The sequence below is a fragment of the Lepisma saccharinum genome, chromosome 11 (genome assembly GCF_977018435.1).
Source record: "Lepisma saccharinum chromosome 11, izLepSacc3.1, whole genome shotgun sequence".
Lineage (NCBI taxonomy): Eukaryota > Metazoa > Arthropoda > Insecta > Zygentoma > Lepismatidae > Lepisma > Lepisma saccharinum.
This window is the reverse complement of record NC_139239.1, coordinates 17,193,487-17,205,194: the sequence shown is the minus strand read 5'-3', so window position 1 is coordinate 17,205,194 and position 11,708 is coordinate 17,193,487. Positions and strand designations below refer to the sequence as shown.

At 36.4% G+C, this 11,708-nt stretch overlaps 1 protein-coding gene across 1 annotated transcript; it reads right to left on the bottom strand.

Annotated features, from left to right (window-relative positions):
• Positions 1-476: 476 nt before the first annotated feature.
• Positions 477-10,474, bottom strand: LOC145995152 (protein lethal(2)essential for life-like). Its single transcript, XM_083131703.1, has 3 exons — positions 10,290-10,474; positions 4,682-5,113; positions 477-744 (listed from the first exon to the last, which is right to left on the bottom strand). Exons 2-3 carry the CDS (start codon positions 5,111-5,113, stop codon positions 655-657), a joined length of 522 nt encoding a protein of 173 aa, XP_082987829.1. The 5' UTR covers positions 10,290-10,474; the 3' UTR covers positions 477-654.
• Between the last annotated feature and the right edge of the window lie 1,234 nt (positions 10,475-11,708).

Here is an 11,708-nt window from a genome sequence, read left to right as displayed (position 1 = left end):
TCAGTCATTGCAGTACACCTTGCTATTTTACAAGTACACAGAGTATACCACCACAAAATTATACAGGAAAAGATATGAAACATTAGTCAACCAAATCTAATACATAAAGCACTGGTAAATTCTTAAAATTAGACTTGGTTTACCGTAAAAATTCTTATTGTATATATCTATTAGTTAGATATAAGAGAAATAAAACAATGCAAGTAAAACAAAAACAGAAGTCTACAACTTCAAATTTTCCTGTAATTTCTAAACACATGAAGAACGTTGGTTTACCAGTGGTAACATGGGAGACGCTACCGATATAAAGTGCACTGTAAACCATGTGGTTTTTTTGGATGAGATCAAATTCAGGAGTAGAGTTAGTCTCATTTTGATTTTTCTGCCAAGAGCATTCAGGTGAAAACCTGAGGCAACTTCAACATATACTAATATGTTAATTTCAATATAGGTAAGTTAATTTTATAAACACACAGTGATTCTTGCACTATTTATTAGACAAATTCACAAAATACAAAACATCTCTGATGCACTACTGCTGAACAGAGTTACAAGTAACAAATACACACAAAAAAAATGAACAGTAGTGGTAGTATAATCAGTCTTATTCATAAAGTGAATGCTGAAATGGTTTTCATCATTACATGGAAAAACTTATTTCTTAGCATCGTTACCCTTGAGTGCTGGCTGCCCAGTGTGAGTGATTGACACAATTCTTTCTGTGGCTTCTGGGGGTGGAAGGGCCTGAAGAGAAAAAAATAATAATCATGTTTTATGGAAAACATATAGAACAAGACATTTTCATCATAATTAACAACAGAGGTGCATTATGTGCGATTACCAGAAGCAGTGCTACAGTAATGCCGGGATGGGGACGACAACAATGACAATGTTGTACAAGCAGTAGCGTACGCAGGATTTCCTCAAGGGGGGTGTTATTTCAAAAACTTTCTACAAATTCACAGTACCATTGTTTTGTTATACTTTAATTATTAATAATAACAATAAATTAATTAATAATTCTTATAATTAATTAGTTTAATTACTACTAATAATTACTACTAATGCAGCTGCTATTTATGAAAGAAATAGAACAAAATTACATTTCTTTTGTTTCTGCCTAGTCAACGGTTATTTGTATATGATAAGTGAGACATTTTAAGTGTGAAGAAAATCCATAAAAACAAGCAAATATATTAAATTTATTGAAATAATTGAAATATGAAACTCATTCAAGGAGCCGCGCTGGTCTAGTCTGACAACTTCGTGGGAGATCCGGTTTCGATTCCCGGAATTGGTTGGAATTTATCCAGCCTTGTCTCCGCACCCAGCCTCATAGCAATGGGTACCTGAGAGCAACCCTGGGGGATGAAGGCTGCCGGAACATGGTGCTGATCACATCAACTGCAAAATAGTTCGAGATCGAGAATCTTTGGGGCCCATCACACCACTACGTGTGCCTTCATGGTACGGTGCTCTATGCACGGGGGAATTTACATTACCTTTACCTATGGAACTCGCCCAGGATAATGATGACGCGCGAGAATACATGTTGCTAAATTCCACTAAGTCTATGTTTTCGTTGAAAAGTAAGTTTATAGACATTCCAACACATTTATCACTTCTAGGTGATTCACAAAGCACTTCTTCAACATTATTTAATGATGTGGATGTAGACTCAGCATCACTTGAGAGTTCACAACGGGATGTGAAATCAATACCGGGAAGAACGTTTGCAATATTGTCGGCACGCTGCGACGAAGCAAGGAATTTTCACAATTCTCGCGAGAGTCACTGCGCGACTTTTTGCAAAAAAAAAAATTTAAAAAATGCAAAATTGAACTTTGCTGCCGCTTAGATTGTGTTTGGAATGTTGTGTTTTTCTTCATGCTGCATGGGAATAATGATTCAAATTATTATTATTATTATTATTACTGTCGCAGATCTTTGACTGTGATAAATTAGCGATTTTTAATTTTTTTCTACAGCATTTTCCATAATGTTTCAAAAGCTCAAGGGGGGGGGTTTAAACCCGGTAACCCCCCCCCCCTTGCGTACGCCACTGTGTACAAGTCTTGAAATGTATTCTCAGAAATTTCACACATGTCGTTCATATGTAAAAAATAAATGTAAGAAATGGATGCTGTTGTGTGTCATTGTGAATGTATCTCCGTTAGAAAAAAGTTTTCAATCCATTGTTTGAACCAAGCAATCATAGGCTTTACTTGCCACTGTGAAGTGGGAACATTTGCTGGCTTCGTAAATCTGATTTATAATCTTTTAAAGCATGTATACAATAATACCATCAATGATAAATGTAATTTTATTAAGTTTGAACATTTTGAATTATGCAATTGATAAAGATGAGGAACAAAAGATGGCCAGATCAGCGCTCGCTGCCTTAATGTAAGGACACGCTGGGTAAATTTTGACCACAAGCAAATTTACTTAAGCCAAAATTATATATTTTCTAATTCATTAATTTTGAACATTTTTTATTGTATTACACAATTGATAAAAATGAGAAGAGAACATTTTGATGTACCAAACTGAAATGGATGAGTTTGCATTGGCTGAAATTGACCCAGGCAGTGTTTCCAAGATCCTTGTGAATGGAAGTAAAGAAGTCTCATAGCTGATTTAAGGTTCCAACAGTCAGAATGGTTCAAGGGAAAGGTACTGAGAGGGATGGCCTCAGGCACTTATTGCAAATGATCAAAAATATATAATTAACAATCACCTGGTTACCCATATGCACACCTTAAAGGTTAAATTAAACTCAAAGTTCGATACTGCCTCCAAATTATGTCCCAGATTACATCCATGTAAGCAATGAATAAAGATTTCCTGTTCATCAACATTGTAGATCCTTCACAAATCTGGGTCTGTTCTGGTGCTTGAAATCCATGTCTACAGACAACAGGTGATACAAGTGAGCCCAACACTGACATTTATGTAAGAAGTTGTTTTTTTAATATATTTTATTTTATTTGCAGTGTGTAGACTAATACCAGAAGAATTGAAACTGAACTCTGTGTCACAACACACATTTATGGAAATTTATTTTATTGAGTGGTTCATGATTCTCATCGCACCTCTATACCCCTCTGTTGAAGATTGGAGGAGTTTAGAGCTCCCACCTGGCATACAACTCAGGACCATTGCCTTAAAGATGAAACGTCTTCAACTCTGTCTCCCAGTTAATTAAGGAGACACTTACTATATCAGTCTGGTTAATTTTGAGAAGATACCTTCAGTAAAAATGTTAACTAGAGAGGCAGGGTGAAGCACATCTGAGTCATAAGTTAATTTCTTGTTCCTTGTGGTGGTGGTGGTGGGGGATGGGGGTCAGCTAGCAATTGTATGCCCATCCACCACACTAGCACCCTCATTGCTTATATGCATAATAGTATACTTGATAAGTTTTCAAAAGAGGCCCTGCATATTTTCCTTGCAAGCCACAAACCACCACACTATGACACTACAGAAGGTACCAAAGTCAAAGTTTATTTTAAGTTCACACTATACCGAGAAAGGCTAATGAGGACTGGGCCAACATTTTAAAGTGTGATCTGAACCCTTGATTACAAGGTGACTGCATTACCACTATGCCAGCGAGAAGGCTCTGAAAAATCATAATTTTACTTATTTATGTCCATGGGGAAAAAATGTTCAACTGTTCCAAATCTGTGTGTGTAGGTCATTCAAAATGTAAAGTGGCACTGTATAAAATGACTTTCATTGAAACATTACAGTATGAAATCAAAATTTACCAAGACAAAGAAATAAAACTGTGCTGGAAAGAGTTGGGGAAAGAAGAGCAAAGCTGGAAGTGATCAAGGAAAAACAAATTGGCAGGGACACTGGTTAAAAAGAAACTGCCTGCTAAAAGATAAACTAGAAAAAATGGTTAACAGAGAAAGAGGCCAGGGAAGAAAAAGATGTCAGCTGATAAGATAAATTAAGTGAATCCTACCCTGACAAAGCGTAAGGTCAAGATTGGAAAACCTGGAGGTTGCAGAAAAACAAAAACAAAAAAACAAAAAAAAACTGCATGTTAAGGCAGCTAGAACAATGAAAGAGCATATGAATCTTCATGTTACTTCATCTGTGAATTCTTATGTATCACAATACTCAATGTGTCCTCTTGGTGACTGAGTGGTTAACTTGCTATTTGCTTTCCAAGTTCGGGGTTCGAGCCTTTACCGCTGTCTCAAATTCTATCAAGTTATTCTTAAAACAAAAAAACAACAAAAATGACAGGAGATCATAAAAGCAACATGTGTATCAATTAAAGTTTTAAATTCATTTAGAAAATAAATTGTAGGAATTTTATTACACAGTGCTATGGCAAAAGAAGTGATTCAATTCACATATTGTGTGCATGGCACGAGACTCTCAATAATACAACATAGCATTGAAAAGTATCACCATATTCATACTTGCACAGAGTTCAAAGGAGAAAATCAAAGTTGTGAAGCTACAAGCACGTTTGCACAGTCAACTTCATGCAAATTTATGAGTTACTTTTTAGAATACTTGATGTTTTATTATGTGTCTCATGCCATGCATGCAGCATGAAAATCAAATCAGAACTTGTTTTGAAATATCCCTATTATTAGTGGAAATACCTCCAACAGATATTAGTGGAACACAACCAAAAATAAATTTAAAAACCTACCTTCTTTGGAGCAGAAACTGTTAATACCCCATCAGAAGAGAGACTCGATACAACAGTGTCTGGTTCAACATCGTTGGGCAGCATGTAGCGACGAACAAAATGTCTGGATATGAACCCATGCTCATCTTCCTTCTCCTCATGGTTCCCTTCAACAATAATGAAGTTGTCAACAGTCTTCACTGTTAATTCATTCGGAGAAAACTGTTGGACATCAAGAATAATCTGGAACTTCTCCTTGTCATTTGTAACATTGGACACACCGCTGTCCCTTTGACGTTGATGACGCCATGGACGCACATAGCCAGCTCTCAGTAAAGTTGGTTGGTACAATTCATCTCTAAGCATACCAAGCCCAAAGTTCTGGTCAAAGAGATTCATTGGGCGATCAAAATCTGACCAGAAGTCACGGAAGAGCATTGGGACAATGGACATCTGGAAGGAAAAAAAAATCCATAAAAACCCTTAAATAAAAGAAAGTCATGACAAATCACGCACGCACATATGTTACAGTTGATTTTGAGTAATATTGATCACATGGTTTCTATTGTTACAAAATTATTGCCACCTTGAATACAGTGCATGCTGTATGTTTGATTTAAAATAACTAAAGTTCTAGGTTTGATTTCTGCTCTGGCCATGTTGTTGCCTTGCTTTTGTCTGTTCATCAATTTATCTATCATTTATTCTCAGTCTCATTGTCAGCCTAAGAGGCATAAAAGAAATTTAAAATATAAATTGGAATCAGATTAATCCAAAGCAGGAGTTAGTCCAGAATTTCCCAAGCAAAATGGGGGGGGGGGTGTGTGAAAAATTTAGACCCAAAATTTGGGCTATGACTAATAGTGTTTTCATAAATAATGAAACTGAAACAAGGGGTAAGAGCTACAGACCAATTTTTAGCCCCAAAGTTGTAAAATTTGCAAATTTAAATGACAGATTTTTCAAAGGGGAGGGAGGGGGAGGTTAAAAAATTTGGCCATGGATATTCCTACTTATGCTTAGTTAAAACTAGAGTTTCGTTTTGTCGCTCACACTGATATACATTTTACAGACTAACAGTGCTAGATTTTTTTTTCTTCTTCAAAGCTAGGTGCCAGCTCTGAAAATCAGGCGCCAGGAAACTACCTACTAGCAATTGTGCATACTACAGAGTTTTTCAAAAGTCACATGACCCAAACTTTGAAAATGTATATCATGAAAACCGTAAGAGGTATTTACACCAGATTTTCTGCACTAAACTAATCATGTAAGCTATCACTGGGTAAATAAATTTATGTTAGCATGTATCCAAATAAAAGCAATTACATTATTTTTTAAAATATTAATTTGCTGAAAACGTCTGAGAATTCATTTTCAACATATATACCAACGTAGAAATTTTCAGTGTAAAATGCAGGTTCGACCACGACTCGAACACGGGTCTCTAGTCTGATTTTTTGCTGTCGCTGTTTTACCTGTGTGGAATCTTCTCTGCCAGTGCTACCACAACGGGATCTGTTGCCTTTGAAATACAGTAGATTTAGACGTTGCATGGTTCCTCCCAGCATAGAGATGTTAATTATTGAAGATCAGGCACAGACAGGAAATTTACTACGTAGAAATTTTCAGCGAAAAATACATTAACATCTCTACGCTGGAAGGAACCAGGTAATGTCGAAGTCTACTGTATTTCAAAGGCAACAGATCCCGTTGCGGTAGCACTGGCAGAGACAATTCAACACAGGTAAAACAACGACAAATCAGGTGAGGCCAGGCTGGTTCAGTAGCTCAGTGGTTAGAGAAATTGTACGATATGCCAGAGACCCAGGTTCAAGTCCTGGTCGAGCTTGCATTTTCCGCTGAAAATTTCTACGTAGTACATCTTCTGTGTGTGCCTAATCTTCAATAATAATACCAACTCAACAATTTGTGGGATCATTCGTTCGTGTTTGACTAGTCGTAAAACAGTTGCTCTGTGAGGTACAGCAGAAGCAGGGTATTTTTCTTGGAAAACCTCTTGCACATGAGTGTAAGAATGAGTAATAAAATAATCTTCAGCAATGCACATGCGCTGTTCCAAAGAATGTGCCATGCTGAATCAATTAAAAGAACAGGCATAGTAGCGTCGGAAGTGAGTGAAGAGAATTAAGTGTAATCAGAGGCAGACCAGGATTCTCTCAAGAGTCTAATTTTGGCATAAAATCTTGGTTTATGATTTTTCACGTAAATGTATAGCCAATACTTAAACACATGTGGCGTGCATCTGTCGACAATATTTCGACCTGCTAGCATTGCAATATATGTCCCAAAAATGGCACCTTTTCACTCAACCCATAAAATCGCCAATAAAAAATCCATCAAATGTTGCACATGACCAATATTGGTCGCAAATGACAGATTGACATGGCATCAGTCATCTAAGTATGACCCTTCGATAATTTCTTACGTATTTTTCTCATTCAATAGTGTATTTCTGGAAAAATTTTAACACTACCTTCCGCCAGTTATTAATTAATTGAATATGTGAAAAAAAAACAATGCAAAAACAAATACGATGGAATGTTTCAACCCATAATTCTATATGACCAGAAAGATCTTACATAACTTATCATATCCTCACATGAGAGTTATATGGGTGGTTATAAGAATTCTCTGACAGACACAACAAACATGCTGACAGAGGTTTTATTATTTCTCAGATGGATCTCAAACACAATATAAGAACTTTCGTAACAATAAACAAGAGTTTGTTGGTGTGAATGTAGAATGGCATCTATTTGCCATGATACATGACAATCCCTGTGATGGCATTATGAAGAGACTTGTTGCAATGGCCAGCCTTCAGAGATCAACTGAGAGCCATCCCTAAGGACCCTTATGAGAATATAAGCTATGTCATGGTGACAGAAGATGAGATGAGATAACTAAAGAACAAGAGGACATCAATGAGCACTTCAACGAATGCTGGATATTTAATGGTACAAGAGATCACCACAACTGCATCATTAAGCACCAATCTACTCTTCTTATAACTAGAACATTATTATTATCATCTTATGTTAACCATTTGCAGTTCAGAGTTGATGAATCACTAGTACTGATTGATATTAGAGAAATAACTAAACATTACTATGTGGTTTGTATTTATGATAAAAGATCGTGCATAAAGCAGGGTGGAATTTGAAGGGGAGTGGAGGATTTTCCCCCTTGAATAATGAAAACTATAGCAGTGGCGACATGTAGTCTTAAGAGGGCAAGCACTGCAGTAATCCGAAAAAGGGGGTGAATAAATTATACAGCCCATTGCCCCAGTTTTCCTACGAATGATGATGATATATTTCAAAATTGTTGGTCACGTTATTGATATAATAAAACACTTGCTATTACTTACAGTATCCCGTATAAAATTTGAAATATCCATGTTTGTTTTGGTTCATTCGCCACACCAAACACTCACTTCAACCATGCATTCTTCCCACAAAAATGCAAGATATTCCAAAACGCTTCAAAACTAACAAAAGTGATACAACCTCGTAAAAATTATTGTTCACGGAAAAGTAAAAGAACTGACTTTAAGCTTAAAATTAAATTAAGCTTTGGAATCATATGGCAATACAACAGGAAGAGAATGCACCGGTTCATTTTCTTAATAATGTATCATATTATTAAAAATAGTATTTAGAGTTTGATAGCATTTAGGACTTAATGTAAATGGTGAAACTTAAAGTAATGCTTCAAAGTTTGTCTACTGTCTAGAGAATTTGGGACAGTCATAATTATTTCAGCCTACAGCTCCGAAAAGCGGAGTTTTTCTTTGTAGGTTGGGGATCATACCTTCACCAACATTTCACCCTTCGACACAATCCTCTTTGGGATCATTGCTTTCCCGTGTAGCGTGGCTGTAAATAGAGGGTGTGGTACTTGCCAACAGGCTGCTGAGGGAGCTTTCAGCCGCAAAATTTTGCAAAATCGAGTGCAATAGAAACTAAGTAAGGTAATCAACATTAGGTACATTAAATATTATTTTAATAGCACAAGCAGTGCTTGCATTAATTGTACCATATCTTCACCACTGAACTATAGTATTAAATATGCCATACTTGTAGAGTTCCAGTTCAGTTGTCTGGAGGGGTCAAGTACCAGGATAAACGTGATGATAATAATAATAATATTATGATTATCATCATTATTAGTAGTAGTAGTAGTATTAAAGATGTTATTATCCATTATTACTATCGCAAAGAGCGCATCATAGAAGCTAAAGCATGTGTGTTACAACAAACAATTTGAAATATCTTGCTACACATTCAATTTCACATTACTAATAATGGAAAACAAGCACACAAACTGTATTCTTGAAAGACAGAAAATGCATGACAGAATTATAATATATGCAACATGGAGGGGGCAATTGCCCCTCTGTGCACCCACACCTGCAGGTGCCCTTGGCAGTCTGGAAGAAAAATGCAAGAAATACGAGTATCTTTTTGTCCTGCTAGTCTTTTTTCCCCCTTTACTTCAATGTTTGCCCCCTAGAATTATCTTTCATCTAATGGTGGGGGGATGCCCCCTGTGGTTGCGCCACTGCATGTGTGTCATATCCAGTTCCTTTTAGATGCAATGTTCAAAATTACTCCAATCTAAAAAAAATGGTCTTCTAGAGAGCATTTCACAAAATCTTTTCCACGGAACATAAAAACTGGTCCATTTTTTTATGCAAGTTGGGCCACTGTCCTTAAACGTTATTAGGGAGCTTATTGAGAGCTATGGTGTTTCAGTGCATCTTTACAAACCCAAAAAAATAATAATAATGACGGTTCCCAATCAACTCAAAAGAGGTCCAAGTATGGAGGACTGCTAAAATGTCTGACAAAATACTAATTTACAATGGAATTAGCTGTACTTGACGAGGCTCTAGAAGTACTGAAAGAAACTGACGTGATTAGAAAACTCTTGTTGTAACATTGAAAATGAATAAACGACTGGTAAAAATTTCAAAGCCGGGAAACACTTTACTGGGTAACACTTTACTATACCAGAGACGGATTTCTTCAAATTTACAGGAGAAAGTACTTACGCAAATCATTTTCTGTAGCGTTGTTGATGTTCGGTAATGTAGTTTGGATTCCAAATCGACAAAACACTGAAACACTGGCACAACGCGCGATGAACGGGTAAGCTATCGCCATATTGTGTGGAAATACGGAAGAACAGTAAGTACTCGTTAATGTAAGAAATAGACATTATTTTCGTTAGAAATTCATTATTTCACCTAAATAAATGTTCCGCAATGCAGAATAGAAAAGAGTGCGAAATAAATCATTGACAGGTGTCTCTGGTATAGTAAAGCAGTAGCTAGCTTTCTTTAACGAAAATAATTTCCATTTTCGAGATATCGAGTAATTTATCTTCCTTGTTTTCACAAAAATAGCTCACTACGTTAAGTTTTTGTTTAGGAAATTCACAAACAAAACGTAACCAAAATCTCAATTTGTTGTTATATAAATTGAAAATAAAAGCAACTAGTCACAAGAAGGAAACCGAAACATAACAAATCAGAATATGTTCATTTATGGCATTGTGAAAGCCAAAGACTCAACAAATCGAATCACTGTGTTTGATTCCTTACCTTGTTGGAAAAAGTCGACTGCTGCAAATGCTCGGAATTGTTCACTTTCTTCAACTGCCTTTACTGCTCTCTCTCGTTCTATGGTGTATAACGACAACAGCGAAGTACTCGGCATTTATAATCTCTCGTCTTTCCAGCATTTTCTGCTCTCGAAAGTTCGTGAAAACTCGCGCTTGCCCCCAAACCAACCAGCTGGCGCAGAGCTGATTGGTTGATTTAGTTCCAGATGCGGAAAGGAAGGAGAAGCGAAGGTGCAATGTTTCAATATCACTAAATTTAACTCTAAGATGCTCGAGATTGTTCGAGAAGTTTTGTGTCCCGATAAACACACATGGTATTTGTAATCAAACAAATGCAGCTATATTTTCCATGTTAATAATCCACTTATTCGGAAAGCAAATGCGATAAATTACATTTTAAGTGCACGTTTTAAGCTCAATGAAGGTATAAAAAACAATAAAACTATTTTTTATTATTTTCTTAATAAATCCTTGTCTCATACTCCATGCAACTGGTGCTATCGGGCATGAAGGTGAACCTCCAAATATTCCCGTACTGAAAAAATAAGCATAGTTATTGATTGTTAAAGATAATCTACACAAGAGGCAGTGGCGTGCCCAAGAGGGTTTGGTGGGTGTCAAAACATAACAACCGTTTGGCCCAACATTCCTAAAATAAGAACGTCAAAGGCAGGGAAAGATGGCAAAATAAGGGCTGGTTACAAAAAAAAAAAAAAAAAAAAAGTACATGTAAAATAAACCTCCTTCCCGTCGAAAATCCTGCCGGTCCCCGTGAATCCTGGTTTTGGGCATGAATATTTGTGAGAGTGTCCATTCCAGTGGCGTACGCAAGGGGGGTTTACGGGGTTTAAACCCCCCCTTGAACTTGTGAAATATTATGAAAAATGCTGTGGAAAAAAAATTAAATGGCCAATTTTTTAGTCAAAGATCTGGGACAATAATATTACTATTACTACTTCAGTAGTGGGATTTACAATAGGATGAGCGCACTTGTAACGTAGAAAAGAAGAGGCTATTTGATTGAACAACCCGATTTGCTTACACTTAAAACAATGGCAAGAGGGGCCAATACCCCAATTCTTCAGGTGTGATATGCTCTGAATTTTTAAGAATTTGAATTCCAGTGTAGAAAAGATGAGCCCCTCAGACAGATTTGCATATACTTAAAACTAAGCCAAGTTCCCATATCATCTTATTGTTTATAGTGTGTTTTTCTGTCAAAATCCCAGGAATCTTGAATTGATATAAAACTCATAGCTCCTGGGTTCTGAGATCTGAAACCTGGTAAAAAATGTTATACAACAACATAAAAAGAGCAAAATTATTTTATATTGTACAAAAACTGAATTTCTCAGTTTCCTTATTTTCTCATGTTTTATAACCCCTCGCAATAAGAGAA